General features: G+C 47.5%; 1 protein-coding gene across 5 annotated transcripts in view; it reads right to left on the bottom strand.

The window, feature by feature from the left end:
• The window catches only part of LOC147901563 (calcium-transporting ATPase 5, plasma membrane-type-like), a 399091-nt gene that overhangs the window by 83852 nt on the left and 289569 nt on the right, over positions 1-25670 (bottom strand). For 4 of the 5 annotated variants that reach the window (XM_087374321.1, XM_087374323.1, XM_087374322.1 and 1 more), the window contains 4 exons: positions 23820-23990; positions 23629-23688; positions 23402-23548; positions 21-137 (listed from right to left, as the gene is read on the bottom strand). In XM_087374321.1, the coding sequence (XP_087230447.1) occupies positions 21-137; positions 23402-23548; positions 23629-23688; positions 23820-23990 (495 nt within the window). The remainder of the gene's footprint in view (positions 1-20; positions 138-23401; positions 23549-23628; positions 23689-23819; positions 23991-25670) is intronic. The other variant, XM_087374325.1, reaches the window with a different exon arrangement.

The following is a 25670-nucleotide window of genomic DNA, read 5'->3' as shown; positions in this document are numbered from 1 at the left end:
TTAAGGAATCACCCCCTGACCTCATGTAATGCTGGTGCATCATTTGCACCATCTCCTGTTACTGCAACAACCTCGTTCATTTCTTTCAGCTTCTTCACAAGAAGCAGCTTGTCACTGGGTAGTGACCTTGCCAGGACCTGCATATGAATTATATTTTGTAGCCTAAAAACTTAGTCTATGTTCAAGAAAGATCAATCAAATATCAGCAATTAATTGTGTAAACACGATGTCTCTGTCCCATGTAAATATCCTCTCCAGTTGTCAATCTACATCCCCTCATCTGTTCACCCAATATCACCCACCCATTCCCCTCTTGCTTACCTTCTATTTGCTGATTCACCTTGGAATGCACCAAACATGGTGCATGTGATTGACTAAATACAAAGAAGAGTGATAAATTTCACAAATCAATAATTTTAACCCTAGACCCATCCAAAGAAGGAGAATATATTATCTTGGCTCCCTATGTGGGTCATTGCTTGCTTGGGTGTAGCCATTTTTGGTGAGGTTCAGGGACTTTTCTGTATATGGGTATCTTACATGACCTACTTATGCATTGCTTAACGGAATTCAGAAAACTTTGTCTGCAGTGAGATTACCAAAAAGCGAGTGGAGAAAAGAGAGCAACCCCAAATTAGCGAGCAAGCGGAGAAAAGCAAGCAACCGCAAATTAGTGAGTGGAAGTGGGTTGTAGTTAGCAAAAACCTTTATTTCTTAATCCTCACAAGCTCGACACAAGGACTAGTATTTGGTACACATTTTCTCAAGCCAAATATAAGCGATCATAAAGAAAATTGGAGCATGGTGATGGATTTGGACCTATGGGTTTTGAGCTGCAAATGGCTTTAGGTAGGTGTTGGGATCGTCCAAATTGGTAAGGATAACACAAGAGCCATTTGGATCCATATATGGATAAGACAAGAGCCATTTCAAGACAAAAGGAGGTTGAGAGAATGCCTTGGCACCATATGGGCCCAAGAGTTGTAACAAAAGAGAGAGAAGAGAGAGTCATATAAGGAAAAGAGTTGGCACTCCCTTCAAAAGGTGACTTGTATAAAAGGTCAAATGGTTGACTTTGGTCTTCATTATTGTATGCACAAGTTTGGAATATAAGCTCCCTCTTCTCTTTCAAGAGTGTCCTTGGGTGTTCTCTTGTTTCCCTTGTAGTGCCTTTGTGTTTGCCACTCCATCCCCCCCTCTCCCTCTCCCTCTCCCTCTACTATCCTACCTCCCCTTCTCCCTCTCTTCTCCCTTCTCCCACTTTCCTCTTCTCTCATGGAAACACATTGCAACAATCCGAGAGCCGCTTGAGTGACACTTGCAAATGGATCATGCTTTGCATGGCTCTCATAAAATAGGTGTTTAAACTCGAAGTTGTAATTTTTTTTTGAAATTTGTGCCGTTAAGATGTTCAAAACGATATCACAAAAAATGGACTAGCCAAAACTACAGAGCAAACTCATGGTTGTTGATTACATACTAGTAACATAAGTATCAAGTTTTTTAAAGTTCTTAAGAGCATTACTATCACCAATAAGACTAGGATCTTATGGGTTCTAGGTATCTAAAGAGCTATATGGAAAAATGCATATAAATGCTAGAAGAAGCTATAACTTAATATCTTTCTTGAGAAAGATAGCATTTTTCTGAGCTTGTGGTTGGTCGGACAGAGCATGACACATGAAAGAGGAGAATTAACATGCCAACAAGACATCGCTCCCTTCGCCTCAGTAAATGTTGATTTTAAATATTTTTGCAGAGGAATCATTGTATTTAGTGAGGAAAAATGCTAGCTGCACTGAAGTCACTTCATGGCAGACCACAGGCCGTGTTGCAGTATACAGCTAAAAGACGCCACATATTTATTTTAAATGAAAAGCAATTCTCATTAGAAAATAGTGTGCATTCATAGCTGCCCTAGAATGGAGCAGCTACTACTCAAAACTAAAAACAGGGATAAAACACGTCCCCTCGCCTGCTACCACCGGCTACGAAAACCATCACTTTCTCAAAAGACGAGTTGCAGCAGCTCAAAAAGATACAGAGCGGGAGAGCTCGACATCGCTCTTTGCTCGCATCCATGGGTCCCACCCTTCCAAGTTACAGGCCAGGGACTAGATGCTCGCCGCTCTACCTGGAGACGTCGCAGGGAACTTCACAGATGTTTGTCTGCTTGGGCAAGGTTTCTTCCAGATTGTTCTTGACTCCTCGGAGGTAGCACGTACAGCGCTTCAGGCTAGCCCGTTAGCACTAGGCTCCAGGAGGATTTTTTTGACTCCTTTTTTAGTGGGGTTTGTTGATCCTGTCGAGGAGGACAGTCGGACGATGTCACTCTTCATCAGATATCTAGGCGTTCCTCAGGTGTACCATCGACTGCTACATTCCATTGGAGCTGCCTTTGGAGTGGTTACTGAGATTCCCCCTCTCCCTGAGATGCCTACTTCAGCAGCAGAGGCAGTCAGGTCCGATGGGATACCGCGTGTTAGGGTCATTGTCTCTGACCCTAACATATGGGATGACCACATTATGCTTCAGCGTCTAGATGGCTCCTTCTTCATACAGAGAGTCGAGATTGGAGAGAGACATGATCAATGTAGGATTTGTAGGACCCTTGGGCACTTTGCTAGAGATTGCCCAAGGAAAAAGAAAAGACCTAAAAGATCCATGGGTGCGCCTCATAGCTTCACTCGACCTGGACCTTCCTCATGACCAGTTCCTACCGCTTCACGCGCTGCTAGACCTTCGGCTTCATAGCTAGGACCATCAGCCTCTCATCCTGGTACTTCTACAGCACGGACAGGATAGTCAGCACGTCCTGCTTCGGTCGTCCCCTCGTTGGGTGCCTGCCAGAGTTGGAGAGCCAGTACCTTAGACTACTACTGATGGGGCCGCGGACCCATCTCTTCAAGCATGAGACATTCCTATCCTGGTTCCATGTGCAGATGAGACTACTCCTGCCCCTGTTCATGTACATGAGCGCTCACCTAGGGAGAACCTTTCTCCAGAGACCTGTGCCTTACTTGAGAACAATGCCAAAGTCGTGGCTGTGAGGTCATGCAGATTCATGCCGAGGTCATGCAGCGGCACCCCCCTCTTTCTCTTGCACGTCTGTCTACACCTCACAGACGCACTCCTGCGACCGAGGTACTTTGCAAGAATTCATTTTCAGTTCTAGCAGACTTGGCTGCGTTTGAGGCAGAGGAGTTTGTACCCTCTACGCTCGGGGAGCACATCTTTCAGACATCCATGTCCAGAGTTTCCCCCTCAGTGAGTGTGGGTGTGCTTTTCCCAGTTGACTTCCCTCCTCTTGAAAGGAGGAATTTTTCGCAGGAGAGGGCTTTCTCCGCTACTAGGTCGTCACGATCTTCCATCCGGACTCCTCCTCTCGTAGATAAGAATTGTCAGTTGGGACGTTCAGGGCCTCGGGGTGTACCTCACCGCCGCCGCAGGCAGCTGATTCGTAACAAACTTCACCCAGGTGTTACTGGGGTCCCATGGATATTCTGATGATTCAAGAACACAAATTGGATGTCAGGGATTGTGCCAAGTCGGGTAAGCTTCTTTCAGGCTACGTTTTGGTCACCCGCCTTGGGCACCAGGGGAGGTACTTGCATTTCTGTTTCTTCTTCTATCCTCCCCTTGGTATACTGGTTTCAAGCTCCATTAGAGCTTTTCCTGTTTCCTCCCTGGATGGTCTTGTAGACATATTATGAACCATCTGTCTAAGCTTGGATTGCCCTACATTTGCTTGTAGTTACTAAGCCAAAATTTGTTGTAAGGCATCCTCTAACAAAACAATCCTACTTGACAATGTATGGGCCACTGGGCGCGACACCTACTGTGTCGGCCAGACTCTTGTTTCTACGGGATCCACCTGTGAGGTCTTCAACCTCCATTGCTATATCTTTTCCTTTATCCATAAAATTATAAGTCTAAAAGGTTTAACACTGCTTGGGTTGGTTGTTTTTTTTAAAACATTGCCTGAAACTATATTTACAACTGGAAATCCCAACCTCCAGAACAACAACTATACAAGCATAATCTGAAATGCTAGAAACTTCCAACTATAAACTCTAAACTCCTAAAGCTCAAGACAACAACTATCCATACATATATAAAGCTGCAAGCCATCAACAGTTTTTACCAATCCTAGGGAAATACCTACAAATTTTAACTATCTGCAAATATATGAAATTGAAATCTGAAATTTATTATCATCACTGATCATCAAGCCCTAAAGTATTTGCTGAACAAATCCACACTTGGGAGTAAATTAAGCAGGTGGATACTTCTTTTTCAAGAATTCGACTTTGACATTGTAGTGCGAGCAGACCGATTGCATCAACCTGTAGATCATTTTTCATGAATGTCTTCGGATGAAGCGGCAACAAGGGTGGAGGATGAATTGCCGGATGTGGGCCTCTTCGGTGTGACAATTAAAAAGAATGATTTCTTGTTTGCTATGGACTCCTTTCCACCATGGTATGCAAACATTGTGCAATTTTTGTCCACGGATGAGTTTCCTAAAGAGCTAACCCCAGCACAAAAGAAGAAACATATCATTCAAGCTGCCCCCTTCAAATTGATTGTTGGATAGTTGTACAAGCTAGGTAAAGACCATATCCTCTGGCAGTGCGTGCTCCCACATGAAACACATGCCATTCTTGAAGAGGCTCACTCAAGCATGGGCGGGTGGTCATATGGCCTCGGAGGTCACTGCTCGAGAAATAATGCGTGCAGGGTTGTGGTGGCCAAAGTTGTTCCAAAACCTGCTATGCTCATGTGCGTTGTTGTGACTCATGTCAAAGAGCTGGCCAAGCCTACCCGACAAGAGTACCTTCCCCTTAAGTGATTCAACCATGTGCCCCCCTTCTATAGATGGGGATAGGACTTTGTTGGACCCATCTCTCCTGCCACTCAAAGAGGAAACAAGTACGCCTTTGTTGCCACAAACTATGGCACCAAATGGGTCGAGGCCAAGGCCATGAAGGCATGCACCGCTCATGTGGTAGCTGCATTTCTTTATGACAAATCATCTCTAGGTTTGGATGTCCTGTGGAATTGATGGGCGATCAAGGCACCCACTTTTTGAATGATGTCATTGCTGACCTCATCACCCAACTGCAAATAATTCACAAGACATCTAGTTCATATTACCCTCATGCCAATGGCTTAGCTAAGAGCTCCAATAAGACCATGTGTCGTATCATGACCCATTTGTGTCATAACTCTTTGGCAGATTGGGATATTTTAGTCTCCGTAGCTCTTTTTGCTTACAGGACAACATACAAGGCTAGTATTGGGTATTCACCATTTCACTTGGTTAATGGCCTGGAGGCAGTTATGCCTTATGAAATTTATATGGAGACTACGAGGGTCATCTCTCAGATGGATGACAACTTCGAGGCCTGCAATTGAATAAATTTGGGATCTAGAAGCCTTAGAAGAGCACCGAGGGGAGGCGTCCTTGCACAAGAAGTGTGGCAAAACAGGCAACGAGCATGGCCTGACAGGAACCTCCGCCTTCGTAAGTTTAAAGTGGGTGATTTGGTTCTCTTGTATTCTAGAAACTTTTTGAAGCATAAACCTAAAGGATTGGACCTTTCTTCTTCTCCAAGATTCTTCCTAGTGGCGGTGTGTATTTGGCCACTTTGGACGGTATGGTGCTTCCAGCCCCAGTGAATGGTTCTAGAGTGAAAAGATATCGGGCTGAGTAAACTCTTCTAGAGGAGTTTGTATATACTCTTTTCAAACAAAAAAAAGTGTGGCTTTTCAAGTAGTTGGCTTCCATTGGGTTTCACTCTCTCCTACTTTTTCAATGTATCTTTTAGGAATTTATCTACTTAATGGTATCGGTTTCATGGGGTGTGAGTGGGTCACCTCAAGTCTTCACATCACCCTCAAGGTTTCATGGGGTGTGAGTGGACCTTCTCTTTCTAAGTGCACAACTCCCTTCTCTCTCTTCGTTACATTTTCCTTCTCTCTCCACCAAGATGAAAAGGAGGCTTGGTGCTCTCTAGATTCAGTGGAGTGAACAAGGAGGCTCATCTAGTGAATGAGGAGGCTCAGTCTCCTCTAGCTTTGGGGAGTGAACAAGGAGGCTCGGTGTCATCTAGCTTCAGTGGAGTGCACAAGGACGCTCAGTGTCCTCTAGCTTTGGTAAGTGAATAAGGAGGCTTGGTGTCATCTAGCTTCGGTGCTTTGTTATCCTCTAGGTTTGGTGGTGGATGCAAAAGGTTACTTCAAGACACTTAGCTTCGGTGGTGTTCATAGTGTCTCTCCACTCCATCACCTCTCTCTTACAAGCACACTCTCTCTCCACCCCATCACCCCTCTCTTACAACATATTGTACTTTGGACCTCAGTCACGGACTCCCACCAAGAGTCACACCAGACCTGGGTCACACCTAGGTCACATCATGGTCACATCATGGTCACTTGAGTAGCATGCCAAGATGGTTAGACCTTGGTCACACCTCGTCGCACCGTGTTCACATCTTGGTCACTTTGGAGCAACCAGTACAGGACTTGGACATGACTGGAGCAGTACATCACTTGGACATGACTGAAGCAATATAGAACTTGGACATGACTGGAGCAGTACATCACTTGGACATGACTGGAGCAGTACATCACTTGGACATGACTGGAATAATACATCACTTGGATATGACGGGAGCATTACATGATTGGAGGAGTACCAAACCTCGACCTCGACCGACCTTAGTCAAAGCTGATCAGAGTGAAGTACTAGTACACTGGACTGTAGCAGTTAAAAGAGTGCACAGGTGCATAGGTGGTACACATGTTGGTGCACATGGGAAGCAGTCCAGTAGTTAAGAGGTACAGGTGATGCACCAACCCTCACCACCAACTAGTGTCAAGTGCACATGGAAAGACAGGAGTACACATGGAGCACTTGACTCACTGACTCAGAGGAGGTTGGAGAGTTGCAAAAGCCATCAAGGATGAAGCAGAGGACAAACGGCGGAACGACTAAGGATGCAGGAAGACAACCAATAGGAAGGAGGGAAGGAGATTTCTAGCGGGGAGGAGCAGATGAGGGAAAGGTGAAGAGGAGAAAAAGGGGAGGAGGGGGCATTCCAGCAGAGGCGAAGGGCGTGAGTGAAAGAGAGAGGCTAGAGTCAAGAGCTCGCCTAGTGTGTATCTTCTCCCGGTATATCAGTCATTTGGTGTAATTCTCATGAGTGTATGATTCATTCCTTCTAATGAACTATGCTTCTTCCCATCTCAGCTTCCTACTCCAAGATCTCTTCCCGTTGTGTCCTTCCCTTCTCTCCATTCACCTGGTATAACGGACCCTATGTCATGTGGTTGGCGTTCTATTCCGTTCACGTCGAGGATTGGCTTTTGTGAATTTTGTTCCGCTTTAGTCTTCCTCTTGCTCACATCACTCCTGCACTTGTACCGCTCGCACATCGTTGACACCATCGACTAGCGCTCCCACGCACCATTTGTGACACCCATGGCATGTCTTGCTTGCTTCTCGTACCAGTGGCCCTAGGCCTCCAGTAATACTTCCGGAAGTGCTAGGAACACCCCCCCTCAGATAGTTTATGGTGATCATGGTGGGACAAAGCTGGTGTTGAGTAGCACAAGCGAAGTGGTGCTCTAGGGTCCTAGAGAGAGGTCTTATGCCGGGTAGTTCTGTAATCAAATTGAGGCTCCATACTTCTATCCCCAGCCCTACCATGCACAATATCAACCACCTATGTCAAGGGGTGGATATGGATCCCCTTATCAACGCGGTCGACGGGGTGGGTTCTGAGGTGGACGTGGAGGTGCACGCAGAGGTACCAACTTCCGCAGACCTATTATGTGCTACAGATGTGGCGAGTATGGCCACTACCAAGATGATTGTACACAACCGTTTGGGGGACCCTCTTATACACAGTGCAACACCAACGTCCACTACACTAGAGATTGTCCCAATGGAAGAGGGGAATCAACATCCCACGTCAACATGGTTGACGTAGTAATGGCGGGAGAGAATGACAACCTCATCTGATTGGTGCAGTGCTGGGAGCTGTCATCAACTAGTACCAACTCAGTCACTAGAGGAGCATCCCTACCTCCTTCCTCCAAGGTGGACAGTGGGCTCAGGAATGCATCACCCTGGTCCTCTTCTGCTAATGGATCAAAGAGACCCCAAAGGGCTTCACAACCATCAAGGCCTGTCAGTAGCTCTAAAAGTACCTCAACTCCAAGTGAGCAATCTATGCCTTCAAGGTACCTAGATGTGGTCAAGAGTGTCACCAAAGATCTTCAATCCAGTTCTGAGGATGAAGGTAACACACCTCAATTTCCTTCCCGCAAGTCCAGAACAGTGAGGTTTGCAATAGAGGTGACAACTCTAGGACAAAAATGTGAGAAAGAGGCACAAGCAGGCCCATCCACTCAGGAAAAGGGGAAACGGGTGATGGAAGAGACACCACATGAGACACTGATTCAGAAACATTCTCTTCCTCGTGTGAGCTTCGACCCTCAGCCAGAAGCTCGGTAGATGAGGACACAAAAGGCTACGGCTACTATCCAGCCCTATTCTTTGATTGAAGATTTGATGGAATTCAGGCCCAAAATCACCCTACGACAACTCTGTCTATTGTCTCCACAGATCAAGTATCAGACTATCGTATTCTTGAATCATATGCCAGGAGGTCGACAAAGGGGATCTATTCAAGGCGGGCCCACACCGAAGACAATACCGGTTCAAAACGGGTTGATGCCAGTAGACCACTGCTCAGCCTATGCTGCCCTCATGTGTGAGCAAAGTCCCAAGCTCACGGTGGAAACCAATGGGGTGGAGCTGAAAGATGTTTTTTTGGATGGTGGGGCAGCAATGAACATCATGCCAAGAGGTACTCTCCAACAATTGAGTTTCAAATTGACAACTAACGTTCATTCTCAAGTGTGCATGGCGGATCAATGCAAGGTGAAGCCTATGGGGGCAGTCAAAGGTGTTCACATAAAGATTGGAAGAGTTACATTCCTGTCCAATTTCATTGTACTTGATATGACGAAGGGTGAGCAGATGTACCCTCTACTCCTCGGTAGACCATGGTTCGGTTGCCTTTGGGATCCACATCCCTGGAGATAGACATAGTTTCTTAAAGAGCTCATCACCGACCTGTGGAACTTGGGGAAGAGGATTTTGAAGAAGAAGAAGTGGTGGAGGAGGAGCGATGGGCATTTGGGAATTGGCCCATACAGAAGGAAGAGATGGCCTATGTGGAGGACTCACCCTTCCAAGATGAAACCTATGCAACAGCAGCACGAGATGATGGTGAGAGCTTGACGTACTTGTGAGAACAAGCTGGACAGGACAAGGAAGAAGTTCTCATCTTGGATTGGATGGGGGCCCTATGATCCTTAGCCATCAACATGGTGGAGTTATGCCTAGAAGAGGATCTTGAAGCCCATCTTGGTACTTCACGGATGGTGCAAGAGGTGAGCCAGGAAGCATCTGAACGTGGTTTGGCTAACCTAATGTATGAACGGATGCCTTTTGGTCTTTGTAATAATCCCCACATGTATCAGCGGCGGGTGATGACCACAAGTACCAGACAAGGTGGTGGAGAGGTCAACGGGGTGACTCAAAGACAAGACCATGAAGTAGCAATGGAGACACACGACATGGATGCCTCATACCACGAAAGAGACCATGTGGTAACAACAGAGGAAGAGGAATTTGATGAGACTGATGAACCGGCTGAGCACAGTGATGGTATTGACGGAGACACTCATGGATCTGCGAAGAAGGGGATGACCACATACTGACTGATGACACCCGAAGGCCGGTGGTGCCGGAAATGATTCTTGCAAGGACACTAACCAACCTAGGAGGGGCCAGGACACTAGAGAACTTGGAGCAACCGTCCACATTCGCACTGGAGTCTGGAACTTCAGACCTGCAAGGCAAGCCCACAGCATACACGGAGAAGAAGATGTCGCAGACCTTACCCTACTCGACTTATACATGTCAGAAGCTGACCTTCCAATGACACAAGAGGTTCCCCAAACTACATATAAGGTGGATGGACTACTGTACAATGGAATGCTCAAGCAAGCACAAAGAGGCAAAAAGAGAATGGGACCAAGTGCTACCTCCACATATCAACCATTTCAAGAAGACACCCCGCTGTCCTTTGCGAGGTCTTGGATGGAAGTGGGGATTTTTCTTAGAATAATACTCTTGTGCACCAAGCAGTGGGAGTAGAGGGACCGAACAACTCCACATCAGCAAGCATACCTCAGCTTGACCATGCCAGGGATTGAAGGTATCTCAACATTGGGATAGAGGACCAACCACGACATCTCAAGGTAGCCAGTTGGGTCTGGGAGCATGATTATCTCCTTGCTCCATTGTCTGACTTCTTTCAAGAGTATGTCGATGTCTTTGCCTGGTCATATAAGGATTTAAAGGGAGTACTCGCTGAGTTCATGGAACATTGCATGGATCTGTAGCCGGAAGCAGACCCACTGATCAGGGGACCCTATCGCATGAATCCCAACTATGCCAAGGCTGTCCATGATGACATTCAAAAAATGGAGCAAGCTTGGGCAGTAAGTTTATTATCATTACTGATGATTGAGCTGCTCCTCTCCCCGTGAGCTGCTGCCCCCCCCCCTCTCCCTCTCTCAGCCAGCCCCCTCTCCCTCTCTCTCCCTCCCCCTCACCCTCGCTGCCTGCCCTCTCCCTTGCTTCTCCTCCTCTCCCCTTCGCCAGCCCCCTCTCCCTCCCTTCCTCCTCCCCGCTCTCCCTCTCCCCCCCTGCAAGCCCTCCCGCCCCCTCCGTCTCCCTCCTCGCCCTCTCTCTCCCCCCCTGCTGCCCTCCCTCCCCCGCCCCCTCTCCCCCACCCGCTGCCCCCCTGCCCCCTCCCTCCCCTGCCCCCTTTCTCCCCCACCCTCCCTCTCCCGCTACCCCCCCGCCCCCTCCTCCTCCTCCGCCCCTTCCCTCCCCTTCCCCCTCCTCGCCCTCCCTCTCCCCCCCCCGCTGCCCCCCTCGCCCCCTTCTCCTCCCCCGCCCCCCCTCTTTTCCCCCCGCCCCCTCTTTCCCCCCCCCTCCCTCCTCTCCCCGGCCCCCTCCCTCCCCCGCCCCTTCCCCCACCCTTCCTCTAACCGCATCAATGACTACCACATGAAGGTGAAGAAGATTGCACATGCACTTGCTTCTATTGGGTCGCCAGTGAAAGATGATGATTTAGTTTCTGTGACCTTGAATGGTCTAGGAAAGGATTATGCATAATTCTGTACATCCATTGCTGTCCGTGAGAATTTTCCTGATTTTGAGGAGTTGATTGCTCTTCTAATTTTTCAAGAGCAGAGAAATGGTGGTGCATCTTCTTCAGGAGGAACTTCACAAGAAACTGTCTTCTACTCAAATGCTGGAAGAGGTAGAGGTAGAGGTAGAGCAGGCCAATCTGGAGGCTGTGGCAGAAATCATAATATGTAGCAAATTCAAGAAAACCAGTCCTATGGAGGAGGACGTGGTAACTTTAGAGGCAGGGGGAGCCAAAGAGGTCGTGGTAGATGGCAGAGAGGCCAAAATGCAAACAGAAATGTTGAATGCTACTACTGTGGTAAAATGGGTCATATGGTTAAAGACTGCTATAAAAAGCAGAATGACATCATGACTGGAAAATTGCAGTAAGGCAATTATGCATCCTCTAGTAGACAGGGTGATAACAGAAATGAGCATTTGTTTATGGTGCAGCACATGACCAATTCTGTGACAAGTGCAGAAGAAAGCAATGATGTGTGGTATTTCCTGCCCCCTCCCTTCCTCTCCCCCGCCCACCTTCTGCGTCCCCGCCTTCAGTCCCCTTCCTCCCTCCTAACCCGCCCCCTCCCTCCCTCCTAGCCCCCCCCTCTTTTCCTCTCAGTCGCCTACCCTCTCCTTCCCCGTCAGCCCTCTCCCTTCTATCCTATCTTAGCTGAGATTGATATATAGTCGACCATCGACATGACTATGTTGTACTTAGGACTTACGACTTAGTACTGCCATTCTGCATTTTTGCATTTTGCATTGGTATGGACGCTCGTTTAGTAGCTCCACTACCACAGCTCGTTGTATCAAGATTTTCACAGTCTCATAGACCCATCGGTCTTCCGAAGACTTTAATAAACTTTCTTTCTTTCTTTCCCCGCCGCTTCTCCTCTCCCTCCCTTCCCCTCTCTCCTACCCTCTCCTTTCCCCTCCTTCCTACCCCCGTTTCAGGGCGTTTTGGGCAGTAGTTTCACGGACGGAGCTTTAACAACGTTGGAATCGGCCTTTTCACTTCGATTGGCGAATGGATTCCCATTCAGCCAATCTCCATCCACTTCCACCGGCCGCGAGAACTGTCATTTTTTCAGAAGACAAGTTGCAGCGGCTCAAGAAAGATGTGGAATTAGAAGGCTCCATATCACTTTTCGCCCGCATCTTTGGGTCACATCCTTCCAGATCACAGGCTAGAGACTGGATGCTAGCGGCATTACTAGGAGATCTCGCCCCACACCTCAGGGATATTCGACTTCTAGGACGTGGATTCTTCCAAGTGATTTTCGACTCTCACGAGTCCACAACCCTTGTTCTCAAAGCTAATCCCCTAGCTTTGGGTTCGAGGAGGATTTTTCTTTTGCCCTACACCTTGGCCTTCGATCCGGTCGAGGAGGACAGTCAGGTCACATCACTGTTCATCAGGTTTCCTGGTCTTCCTCAGGTTTACCATCGACTTCTTGCTACTATTGGAGCCACTTTCGGAGTGGTCACTGAGATTCCCCCCCTTCCTAGCATGCCTTCTTCCTCGGCAGAGGCAGTCAAAGCGGACGGGGTGCCTTGAGTTAGGGTCATTGCCTTTGACCCTAACATCTCAGATGACCACATCATGATTCAACGTCCACATGGCTCTCTCTTTAGACAGACAATCAAGATTGCAGGTAGACAGGATCAGTGCAAGATTTGCAGGACCCTTGGGCACTTTGCTAGAGATTGCCCAAGGAAGAGAAAAAGACCCAAGAGGTCTTCTGGTGCGGCTCCTTCATGTACTACCCCGTCTGCACCTCCCCTGCGGCTTGTACCACGCACTCCAGGACTACCAGGAGCAGCAGGGTGCCCTGCTTTGCGCACCCCAGGACCACCAAGGACAGCAGGACGCCCAAAGCCTGCAACACTCCTAGTACCACGTTGGAGAGCGGTCAAAGTGGCTCCTTTACCTCAGGAGGAGACCCTTGATCCGGTTCAGACAGATGCCATCCAGACTCCAGAGGTGGATGCTGTTGCAGCCCCAGATACTACAGTTCCACATCAGGAGGGGACTTCAAATGCACCAGCCCCAGTCACTTTTGATCACGAGGGGGCTACCGATACTTCTCCCCCTCAAACTGTTCATGCCATAGCTGAGGGAGTGTTTGCACAGATGAGGACTACAGATCCTTCTTCAGCCCAACTCCAGATCTGCTGATAGAGGCCTGGCAGGTCCTCCTCTTTCCTCCACGAGTGCAGGTTTCTTCGCACTCATCAGCCAGACTTGCTTCTCAGGAACTCTTTTTCGACACTGGCTGATTCGGCGACTTTCATGGATGATGAGGAGTTTGTGCCCTCCACCTTAGGGGTCCCGGTCATTGGGATTCCTTTTGACAGGGCCTCCCCCTCAGCAGGTGTAGGGATCCTTTCACCTGTTGAGTTTCCTGCCCTCAGCAAGACTGTTTCGGCCCAGGGGAAGCTGGTCTCCTCTACTAGGTCAGGTAAGCCTTTCCATCCAGCATCCTCCTGTCGATGAGGATAGTCAACTGGAACATACAGGGCCTAGGCAGAGTTCCACACCGTTGCCGTAGGCAGCTGATCCAGAATCAGCTTCATCCAGGTGTCACTAGAGGTGCTATTGATATTCTTTTTATCCAGGAACACAAGTTGGATGCCAATGATTGCTCGAAGTCTGGCAAACTGCTTTCTGGTCATACTTTTTGGTCGCCTGCCTTGGGCACTAGGGGGGGCGCTTCTATTTCAGTTTCGCAGTCGGTTCTCCCCTTGGTTGTTGGACACGGAGTCATTATTCCCTCTAGAGCTCAGTGGATTATTCTCTTGATTGGAGGGTGTAAGGTTGGTTTCCTTAACCTGTATGCCTCCAACATTAGAGGGGAACATGTCCTTATGTGGAAGGATTTGCTCTCCTGGGCCCCCATTGCGGATTCATGGGTGATTGGAGGTGACTTTAACACGGTTGAATTACCGTCAGACAAAAAAGGGGATAGGGAAGGAGGACTTCACTCTTTGGAGAGAGCAGCTTGGGATGCCTTCCTTTTTTACTTCTATGGCAGAGATTCTTGGTGGGATGATGCCTTTCTTATTCAGCCACAGTCCCTTCTGTTCTCTTGGTTGAACAGGAGGCAGCAGATGCCCATTCATGCACGTATTGACAGATTCTATGTAGATGATTGGGCACTTGACAGAGGTGGATCAGTATGCATTGCTGCTAGGATTTCCACTTTAAACCACTATCCTATTGTGCTGGCTATCTCAGAGCCTCACTTGAGAGGCCGATCTGCCAGCATCAGGATTCCAAATGCCTTGTACATAGAGGAGAACCTTACAGAGGCAGCCCTGCAAATATGGGTTTCTCATGTCCAGGGTGGGCAGCCATTGCCATCACAACTAGTTGCTGCCCTTTCTGGTATTAGCGACTTCTACCTCTCAGTTGCTCGTACCAGGAGACGAGATATTCTCAGACGTGAGATTGGTGTTCGCCAGCAGTTGGCAGCTTTGCAGAGGGAAGAGCAGAAACGGCCTTCAAATGCTTGGCTTTAGGAGCGCCTTGCTGTAGCAAGGGCTCATCAGCAGGTATTGCTTGATCAGAGAGCAAAGTATGCCTTTCATGCATGGGAGTCCTTCTGGATTCAGATGGGTGGCAGAGTCAATAAACACTTTTTCTCTACTCTTGGCCCTAGACATAGTAGACAGAGTGTATCCCAACTTATTGACTCACATGGGGTTTTACATACAGATCCTGATGATGTCTTGCGCATAGCTTCAGATATTTATGCCGCCCTTCTTACTGCTGATCCTGAGACATGGGATAGAGAGGATGCTAGACAGATTATTTGGTAGAGCATCCCTTTGTTGGTGAAACTGGATATGCATGTTTTGCTTGATGCACCTTTCACCAACACAGAGTTCGGGACTGCACTTTCAGCCCTTCACAAGGGCAAGTGCCCAGGTTTGGATGGCCTTACCCCCTCTTTCTTCATTGCATTCTGGGATATGATTGGAGATTACATTACTTCAGCCCTGCAGGGTATTTGGGACTCTGGTGAGATGCCCGGGTCGCTTATAGAAGGTCTCATCCACCTTATCCCGAAAGGAGGTTGCAGAAATCTAGTGTCCCAGTGGAGGCCTATCACACTTCTAGGGACTTGTTACAAAATTCTGGCCAAGGCAATCAGCCTCTGATTGCAGCCCCTTCGCCCAGATCTTATTCATGACACTCAGACGGGATTTGTGCATGGCAGAAGCATTTTTTATAACATTTTCTCTTTCTGGGAAGCCTCAGAGTGGGCCATGCAGAGCGGCCAGAATCTAGCCATTCTACATTTGGATTTTGAGAAAGCTTATGACAGAGTAGATTGGGGTTTTTTGGAGGGCACCCTTCTATGTTTTGGCTTTACTGATGCTTGGATCAGAGGTGTTTCCTCCTTGTACAGATCAGCCCACAGCCGGGTACTTATTGGTGGGGTAAGGGGTGAGAGATTTCAGATTTCCAGATCAGTCCGTCAGGGATGCCCCCTTGCTCCTTTTTTTTTTTGGTTCGTGGCCGAAGCTACGAGTATCTATCTTAGATCTCAAGCTGACATCTTTGGGCTGAGACTTCCCATTAGAAGGGAAGAGGAGTTACTTGACAGTGAGTTGGCAGATGACAGAGCAGTTTACTTGGATGCCACCCCACAGACGTTCAGTTCTTTCAGGACAGCATTGGATTTATTTTGCTTGGCGGCGGGGGCGCAGATAAATTGGCATAAATCCAATGGCTTTTGGATCAGTGATGAGGACACTTCAGTTTGGGGGCTTGACATAGGATTCACTTGGGTTCAGAGGAGTGTACCTGTCAGGTATTTGGGCTGCAACGTCGGCTTGGATATTTCTTCCATGCAGCAGTTTGCTCCCGTGTTGGAGAGCATTAGGAGGAAGCTCCTTTTTTGGAGCTCAGCCAAGTTGGATCTTGCCGCTAGAGTTGTGGTGATCAACCAGGTCCTCTTGGCCACCGTCTGGTTTGTTTGTTCTTGCTGGTGCTATTCTAGGGACTGCATCACTCAGCTCAGGAGACCGATCAGAAATTTTCTTTGGAGTGGGCTTGATGGCACAACAGATACCTTAGCCAAGGTGGCTTGGGAGACCCTCATCCTCCCTACACAGAAAGGGGGTCTCAATATTACTGATCCAGATGTACAGTGCAGAGCTTTACTATGCAAGATGGTGGTGCGGGGACTTATGCCAGGGCAGGAACCGTGGAAGGCCTTTCTTATTAGCAACATACAGAGGTGCACACCTTCTTCAGGAGGAGATTGGATGAGCAGTATTAGGTGGATCTTCACCACAGCACACCTCAGATCACCTTCATCCCCTCTCATGGTTGCCATTCTGAAAGCATGGGCAAGTTTCAGGAGCACTCTTCGGAGGATTCCTCCTTCCTCTCGTGAAGAGATTGATAGGCAACCCATCATGTGGAATGACAGTATTTTAGATGATCATGGTAGACCACTTGGTGCCTCACTCTACATGCAGTGGTCCAAGTGGGAGAGGGGACGTGCATCATCTTTGGGGTCTTGGAAAGCTTTCTGCAGGCTTCCACAGGAGACCAAGTCTCAGTTGACAGGACATCTCAGAGGGAGTGCAGGGAGGATCTTGCAGATTGAGGCAGCCCTTCCAGAGGAGTGGGTAGACACAGATGATATGCCACTCACTTGCTCCACTTGGGCAGGTACTTTTACGAGAGGCGGTGTTCCGCTTCAGGTTTTGGCCTTTCGAGATGCACAGGAGGATGCTTTAGTTTTTCTGTGTAGGATGGTGGCAGATTGCTCAGATCCACAGAGGACATCTTGCTTGAGTCTGCTTCTCAGCCTATCAGGGTTGTAGGTCTTTTGGTGCAGGGATCAAATTCAGAGTGGTTCCTCGACCCAGGCCCCCGGCTACTCTCCACCGGGTCTTGGAGGCTTTGGCTCTACAAGGGAGTTCCCATTAGGTATTTGCAGTGGGACCCTGGAGAGTGGGAGTGGATTGACGCAGGGCATCGAGAGAAGAGCATCCCCTTCTTTCGTTACAGGGTCAGTAATGCCAAGAGATTTCAGCTCAGCAGTAGAGGTTGGAGACCTTCGAGAGTTCCTCATTGGGAGACATTTGATATCACTCCGGATCTGCAGAGGTGCGTCTGGAGGAGACTCTGGAAATCCCACAAGAATAGAAAGATCACTCTCTTCTTTTGGCTTTCTATCCATGATGGGATTGCAGTGAATCTTTGGAGATCCAGGTTCGGAGCCGACCCTACTTGCCTTCGTTGCCTCTCTGCTTCGGAGACTATTTAGCATTGTTTATGGGATTGCAGACAAGCGAGGATGATTTGGATGGGGGTATCCAGGATGTTCAGTCACTTTGCCCACTCCCCATTCTTTATGACATGGGGCTCAATGGCTTGGCTTTCTCTTACAGGGCCTCATGTATCCTATGAGAGACTTGACTCCTCTCGGGCCATTTTGGTTTGATGTCATCAGATTGAGTCCTGTTCGTTGGATGTGGTACCACACCTTCCTTTTACAGATGTACATGCCTCTGTGGATACTTCTTGGGAGATTTTAGTGAGCATAGCATCCTGGCATATCTAGAGAGCCAGATGCACAGAGGCTATGGAGGGTACTCAGGTTCATCCCTCGCACACTTTGGCTAGTATCTGGACAGACACCGTACATACTTTGATGGCCGTATGGATGAGTATACAGGGAGACTCCCGTGCAGCCTCAGCTAGCAGGGCTTCTTTCTTTAGGGAATGGAAGGATTCTCCTTTCTTCTCTGAGACTCCTACAGGGTTGAGATGGCACTTTCAGCCTCAGCCTTGGTTGTTTTCCATCTCACTTTGAGGGGGTTTTATTTTATCCTCATGATTTCATGATGTTGTATTTCCGCTCAGAGCTTGCTCTAGCGAGTTTCTTTCTTACTTAATACAAGTCTCTTTTTTGAAAAAAGAAAAAATACTTGCTGAACAAACCCACGCTTGGAGGGAGACTGAGCAGGTGGATACCTCTATTTCAAGAGTTTGACTTTGACATCCTAGTAAGAGCAGGACAATTTCATCAACTTGCAGATCACTTGTCAAGGCTCTGAGGTGAAGCAGCCTTAGTACTTGATGATGACCTTTCAGATGCGGGCCTCTTCTGTGCTGGTGTCACATTACCAAAACATGACTACCTGTTTGCGGTGGACAGCTTCCCACCATGGTATGCAAACATTGTACATTTGTTGTCTACAAGTGAGTTCTCCAAAGGGCTACATCACAAAAGCGGAGGTAGATTGTTCAGGCTGCTCCTTTCAAACTGATTGTGGGTCAGCTGTACAAGCTGGGGAAAGACCACAGGCGGTGCATGCTCCCTCATGAAACACAAGCCATCCTTTAGAAGGCTCACTCAGGAATGGGGGGAGGTCATATCGCAAGGCAACTTTGGCTATTCCCTACCTTTGTCTCTACTTTGGCTCCCCCTCCCTCCTTTGCCTTCCTCCATCGCGCTCCTCCTTTGCAATCGCCCCTCCTCTTGCGCCCCTCAATCGCCCTCCTACCTGCCCCCCTTCTCCCTTGAGACACCCCTCCCTCCATCACCCTCCCCCATCACCTCCATCACCCCCCTTCTTCCTCCTCCTTGCTGCCCCTTCAATCGGCCCTCCTCCCTATCTCCTTCTCCTAGACGAACCCCTTCCTACCCCCTCTCCCTCCATCACCCTCCTCTCTTCTCATCAACAGCCCCACCCCCCCCCCTCTCTCATCGCCTACAATCCCCTCACCTCCCTCTCTCACGCCTACGGCCTCTCCCCTCGCCTATTGCTCTCAGCCCCGCCAACCTACCTTTGGCGCACAGCCCCCCTCACCTATTGCTCTCAGCCCCTGGCAGCCCACCTCTGGCGCACAGCCCCCCCCCGTATTGCACCTCCTACCCCCACCCTACCCGCCGGGCTGCCCCCTCTTGGGCAAGTTCGCTTGCGCCAACTTCCTCCTGCCCCTGTGCCTCTCCTCTCTACAGCGCCATCTTAGGGCAGGGATGAGTAGTGCCATATGTTCTCATATGCTTTTTGTATAGGGTTGGTTTGGTTACATTTTCAGCACAAACAATTTATATATAGTTGATCTGGTTCATTTCTCTTGGTGATTTTCTTGGATTTCAGCAAACTTTTGTAATCTCAACAGAAGCTTTTTGTATACCGATGGCCAGGTTCATGCGGGAGTTGGATGCTCAGAAGGTTTTTGTAAGAAGCTGGTTTGATTAAGTTTTCATAGGGATTTTCTATCAAGTTGACTTCTGTAAAACTCAATGGATATGAATTGGTGATAAGCTAGACCATTGCATGTATCTTGAGTAAGCTAGTGGATGTCCTAAGTCATCAACATAGAGCTCATTCCACATAATGGGTTGTCTATCCCTCTCGCCCCAATTCTAACGAGGGACATGTGTGAGGGGGCTGCCTTAAGTTGTCACCAAGCTCTCATGATCACTGACAAGATTGGGGACAAAGAAGTCGAATGTGGGCTTCTGTGAATATTCCATCTCGTGCTCTGCAACTAATCTCCAAGCTCTGTGGAAGTACGACTTCAAATCTTCTACATGAGGAAATCCTTCTAAAGCTCACTGCTAGGAAAGGGCCCTCATTGTCTGAAAAGGCTCTATACTAGATGTCACAATCGATGCTATTGAGAGGACACCTTCATGTAAGGACAAAATGAGTGCTCTGGGCCACTCTAGCCCTCATGTCATGTGTGCCATCGTATTCAAACCAAAGTAATTTCCATACCAACCTCTTGTTTTGGTCAATACAATGAAAAGGACTAGTAGGAAGTAGGCTAACAAGACTTCAGTTACTACAAGGGCTCTGGAAGCTAGCTCCAAGTTGGTGTAAGAGAAAGTAGCTTCCTCTCAATGGTTCTCTGAGATTAGTGCGAATTGCTATGAGGGGGAGACATTCACTCCTATCTCACAATTCTCAATTTCTACAGGTAGCGCCTCTTTCTATCCATCAGAACCCAAGGTCAACTCTCCATCTTGATGTGCCTCTGTCACTTACACAAAATCAAAGGCAAAGATAGTCGGTTTGAAGACAAGTTTCAGATCAGCAAGGCTAATCTCAGGTTCCCTTGGTTGAATAGGAGAGTGAAGAGAAAGTCCATGCTAGCTTTGACCGTTTCTACATTGATGACTGGGCACTAGACAAAGGAGGCTTCACTTTCATTTTAGCAGGCCCCTCTACATCCAACAAACTTCCTATTGCTCTTCCCATCATGGAATTGGTACGGAAAAATTCATTTGCGAGAGTCAAGCTACCGGATTCTATGTACTCGGATTAGGAGCTTTTGAAACAAATTGTGGACATATTGAGCAGCTAGGACTTCTTTGCCACAGAATGAGCTCCTCCCACGCTACTCTCTAGGAGGGGAGGACACCGCCTTACTTTCCCCACCTTTTATCAGCAAGCTGCTCTACCATATTGAAGTCCTGCCCCTCTACTATCCTAGAGTCGGCGGCTGGCGGCAACCATGTAGAGATCCCTCAAAAATCCTTCTCAGATTGGGTGCGTTGAGGTTGAGCAGCCCAATCTGAGAGCTCCTGAAAACAAGTATGATAAAGTGGGACCTAGCTGGTATCAAAACATCATCTGTGATAATGGCAAGAACTAGGGGGGCTGAAAATGATATACAACCTCAACCTGGTGATCTAAGAACACAAACCCAAAATGTGTGTCTAGATAGGAACATTCCCATCTTAGCACATTGCTTGTTCAGAAGCTTGTGCTCTTGTATGAGGAGGATGTTGATCAGCCCATGAGTGACCGAAGAGTGAAGCTGATCCCTCAAAAGTCACTGCCTAAGACAAGTGGGGATCCCACCCAAACCCAGGGGGATTTGTTGACCTGGAAAAGAAGAAGATCCACCTCATCAACGAGGCTTTCAAGTGAGAGGAGGATAAATGGGAACCAAAATGCCCCTTTGGTACGGGCGTTTGGGTTCGGGGTCAAACAGATGATGAGGAGGCTTGTGGGGTGGAGAGAGGCTCTAGGGACTGGGAGGGAGGAGTCTTAGTCTGAATGTTAGTAGGCCATGGATGAGGATAGGATAGACAAGGATCTCCCATTGGACATGCGCTGCTTTAACCAAAGGGGCATCTGAGGACGGGTGAGAAGGCTTGGCAATAGGAGGGTTCAAAGAAAGCTTAACAGACTTTATTGGGGACATGGACGATGGAGAAGGATGCCAGTCTAACTGCACCTTTGATGTCGCAACAGCAAGCAAGGAATCTGAAAACTCTTAGAAGCTGATCTGTAGCTCTAGCAACACAGGCAACGTGTCATCTGGGTGTCCTTTTCTCGTCATGTCCGAGCCCACTTCTGGGCATTCTTGGCCATGTGTCTCTCTTTCTTCTTTCCCTTATAAAATTCCACTCGTTGGGGTGTTTGCTGGGTCTGAATTCTGCTAAGGTGTTAGATGAGGCTTGGCTGGCAACACTCGAAGAATTCTATCTCTCAACTCTTCAAGAAAGGGTGGGACTTGCAAATCAAGGGCATTTCTTAGCTAAGTGGCCAAATTCTCTGCATCTTAAGACATTTACCTTGAAAACCTGCCACCTTAACATGCTGTAGAACTTCCTCCCCTCAATGTCCCTAGGATAATTTCTGATGGAAGGGAGTTTAAGTCCTGCATGACCAGCCTTTCTGCACTGTCATCCATGAGGACAGAGTCCACAGTAGAGTATCAAGAGAGCCCAGAATGTCAATCTATGCTTTGAGTAATCCTTGAGATTGGAGGGTCAATCCAAAGATGAACACCTGGTGCTAGGTCTCTGAAGTTACCATGAGCAATGGTACCAAGGGACAACAAAAAACAATTGTGAGCTTGAATATATTGGGCTTCATTGAAGCAAGAGTTGTATAGCCTTTGTCGAGGTGAGCTAGAGAAGAAAAACTCCTTATCCATAGATGGTGACGTCATGTATGTAATCAGCCCAAGATAATTACATCTGTACATAATTACCCTTAGATGGTGATGTCATGTATGTAATCACCCTTGAATGCGAGGCTCGACACAAAGTAGTCTCAAATCTATTGCTGTGTGGGGACAATGTACCCTATGGAGCTTTATTCTGGAGCTCCTGGACAACATGCTCTACATATTGCTTGTTTAATCCCTTGGGGATCGAGAGCCCCTCTAACCACACCAACAGGTCATCATTCTTAAAAACTCCTCTTGTAGGCAGACAATCCTTAAAAAACCCTGTTGCAGGTGAGAAAACTCTTGAGTTAAGAAGCAAGGTAAAGTAAAAGGAAATTGGAACAAAAATAGGAAAAAGGAAACCAGCACATCGAGTGCTGCAGAAAAGTCTTAAGAGGGGCTAAAAAAAGGCTCAAAGTAAAAAAGAAAGAGAAAGGGGGGCACTGAGGGCTGCCTAGGAGACAAGAAGGGGAATGGGGTGAGAAAAAATGAAGCGAGGATCAAAGGACAAGCAATGCGCGCAGGGGGGCAAGGAGAAAAAAGCAGTCTATGGAAAGAGTTAAGAACAGCCATGAGGGAGGATTGACGGGATGAGCCAAGGGGGAGGGAGTGTGAACAACACGCCATGGAGAGGATGGGCACGAGGAAGAGCTGAAAAGGCGTAAGGGCGGGGGGGAAAAGAAGCAGGGGGAGGCAGGGATGAAGAGTTTTGGCAAGAGGAAAATGGAGGATGGCAACATCTAGGGTTAAGGATCAGGTTGAGCAGGTGCTGAAGACTTGGAACCCAAAAACGAAATTCACAAGGTCTCTAGCATACGAAACCAAATCTATCAGAATAGTTGCAAGCTGCTGGTCACTTCAGCTTCCAGTCTACGATTAGTAGCCTTAAAGGATCAAAGAAGTCTCAAAATCAGTCCAAGTCACAAATGTTTCTCAATACGGAGAAAAATCAGCAAACTTGGTGCCTACAACCTAGATATTCTCTTCTTATGGGTGGAGATGCAATCAGGTGCATTTTCGTAGCATCCCAAGGGATCATGAAAACACCCAAACCTTCAGTTGTAAGATCTTGGATTGAAAAGGCTAAACACCTATCATAACTCCATGATTAACAAACACTCTTTTTTTTTAAACACACGTGTCCTTGTATAAGAGTCTTGATAGTGACTTACCTGCAGTTTTGGCAAGTTGGCTCGCATTTCTTCGGAGCTATAGTTACGAAATGCTGCACCCTCAATTGCCATCCCGTCAGTTAATATGCCACAATCACGTGCAATTGCTCGTGCAGTGATAAGGTTATCGCCTGTCACCATGCACACCTGTTTCCCAAGCATGTTATCTATAGACACAAAGTTTACTAGTTTGCAAGAAATGTCTAGCCTTGAATGCGAACCACAACCTTTATACCAGATGACTGACATATGCCCACAGCTTCTGGTACTCCAGGTCTGCATGGATCCTGCCAATCCAAATTTCAACATTCTTGTCTCTCACAACATTGTTTGTCTCGTGTAAATAAAGACTCTCTCTAAAAACTATGATACATGAAATTTGAAGCATACTTTGGGTTCCAGAAAGAGCAAAGAGAACCTTAATTCCAATTATAGCAAGTATGGTAAGTTCTGCATCTGGGATTTTCCACTGCAAAAACTCTTCATTATAGAGAGGCACATCATCATCCTTAAGTGTACAAAAGGCAAAAGCTATGCACCGTAAACTCTGAGAAGCCATTTTAGATATTACAGTCTGCAATATATACACCTGTGCCCACAAAATGTTTGAAACGGTGTCAAAATTAGTCAAGAAGAGGCATATCTTTTCCTAAGAGCTTGGGAATCCAAAAGGTAGCCTAGAGAAAAAAACAGTTAGATGGCACATGTAGTTGTCAAAATACTAGTCTCTTTAGACAAAGTTCTTCGGATCATGCAAGATTGTTGGCATCTCTTCGGCTAGACGATGGTCACAAAGTTTGGAAGGAAAAAGATATTTCAGGATCCCATAAAACAGGCACGTGACACAGCAAATAATCTGTGTGATCCAGGCAAAGAAGGCCAACCAAGCCACTCTCTTTCATTAATACATGTACCTTGCAGTACGTTAGTTGGAGAGTCTATCACAGAGCAAATTTTATATTTCTTCCATCCATTCACATAAATCAGGTATGTGCAGGTATATTTAAAAGACCCCCCCAGGCCTAAGAGAGCAACAAGACACTGCTTTACATTACTGAATTTGCAGAGGTACTCGTCTTGCAAGTACCGTAAGAAGAACATATAGAAAGGAAAGGGAACAAGCTGCTACTCAAAGTTACTGAATGAATTGTAATTAGGCTAACATAAATGGGCTATAGCCTGTAGCTGAATGCTCTGCACTTACTTTCCACCAAGAAGGCTCTTTCGTTTTTGGTCTCCCACTGAAGTATGTTTTCATGCCCTGCTAGGTTTTTGGTCACCGGATAAAAAATTCGTGACTGTGCTCTGACTCGGCTTTGCCAGTCTCTCCTGTGCTCTCCTCTATACTCATATGAGCTGACCTCTCTGTCTCTGGGCCTAGAAGAAAAATGACCACACACCGCTGATCGGGATGTGTGAGGAACTCTTTGAGCAGGCCAAAACTGCTACTAAATAGCTAGTGATGTTTTCCACGGATCTCATAGTATACACGGCATCTAAATGTGAAGTGATCCTCAGTCTCAGTCCCCTGAATATCAAATAAAGCACAGATTCGTCTCTTGCGAGGGATGCCCTCTACCCATCATGTCTCAACCCGTAGCTTGTGTGAAGATACTTGGAAATGACCAATTGAGATCCTCAGTGCATGTGGAGGATGAATCTGAGTAGCCCGACGGTTTGGTAAATCCCTCCTTTGAGATCCATAAGCAATGATCTCAGTAGAAGCTGAATTTAACTGAAGCTCAATAGGTATATGTATGGAGCTGCAAGGAATCCTCTCTAATGACTTGGTTCACCTCCTATTAGGCGAGCAGAATTGATGGAGCCTCAAGGCTATAATGAAATCTCCATCTGTAGTCCCAAGGTCGCAAACCATCTGCATGTCCAAGCATATCACCTCCTTTGTTCCCCTCTTCCACAGCACGCCCCCTGACTCGGAAGCTGCCCCAAAACCCATGATTTTTTTTTTGCAAAAAGATGACTTCATTAAGTATGAATGAAAGCCACAAGAGCAAGCTCAAATGCGGGAGTACATCATGACATGCAAACAAAAATCCAAGGTGGAAGCTGAAAATGCCACCTCAACCCTAAAATAGTCTCAGAGAAGAATGGAGATCCTCTCCAAACTCTGAAAATTCTCTCTCTCCTGGCTATAGCTGCTCTAGAGGATTCCTACATGCTCGCCCAAATGGCATCAGTGTGTGTATAGTATCAGTCCATATACTGGCCATAGACTGGGATGGGCGACCTGGGACCCCTCCATTGCCTC

This window comes from Dipteris shenzhenensis, chromosome 5, assembly GCF_047967505.1.
Source record: "Dipteris shenzhenensis isolate YYH24624 ecotype China chromosome 5, Dip_SZ_1.0, whole genome shotgun sequence".
NCBI classification, from domain to species: domain Eukaryota; kingdom Viridiplantae; phylum Streptophyta; class Polypodiopsida; order Gleicheniales; family Dipteridaceae; genus Dipteris; species Dipteris shenzhenensis.
The sequence above is the reverse complement of the archived record's forward strand: the minus strand, read 5'-3'. Positions and strand labels throughout refer to the sequence as shown.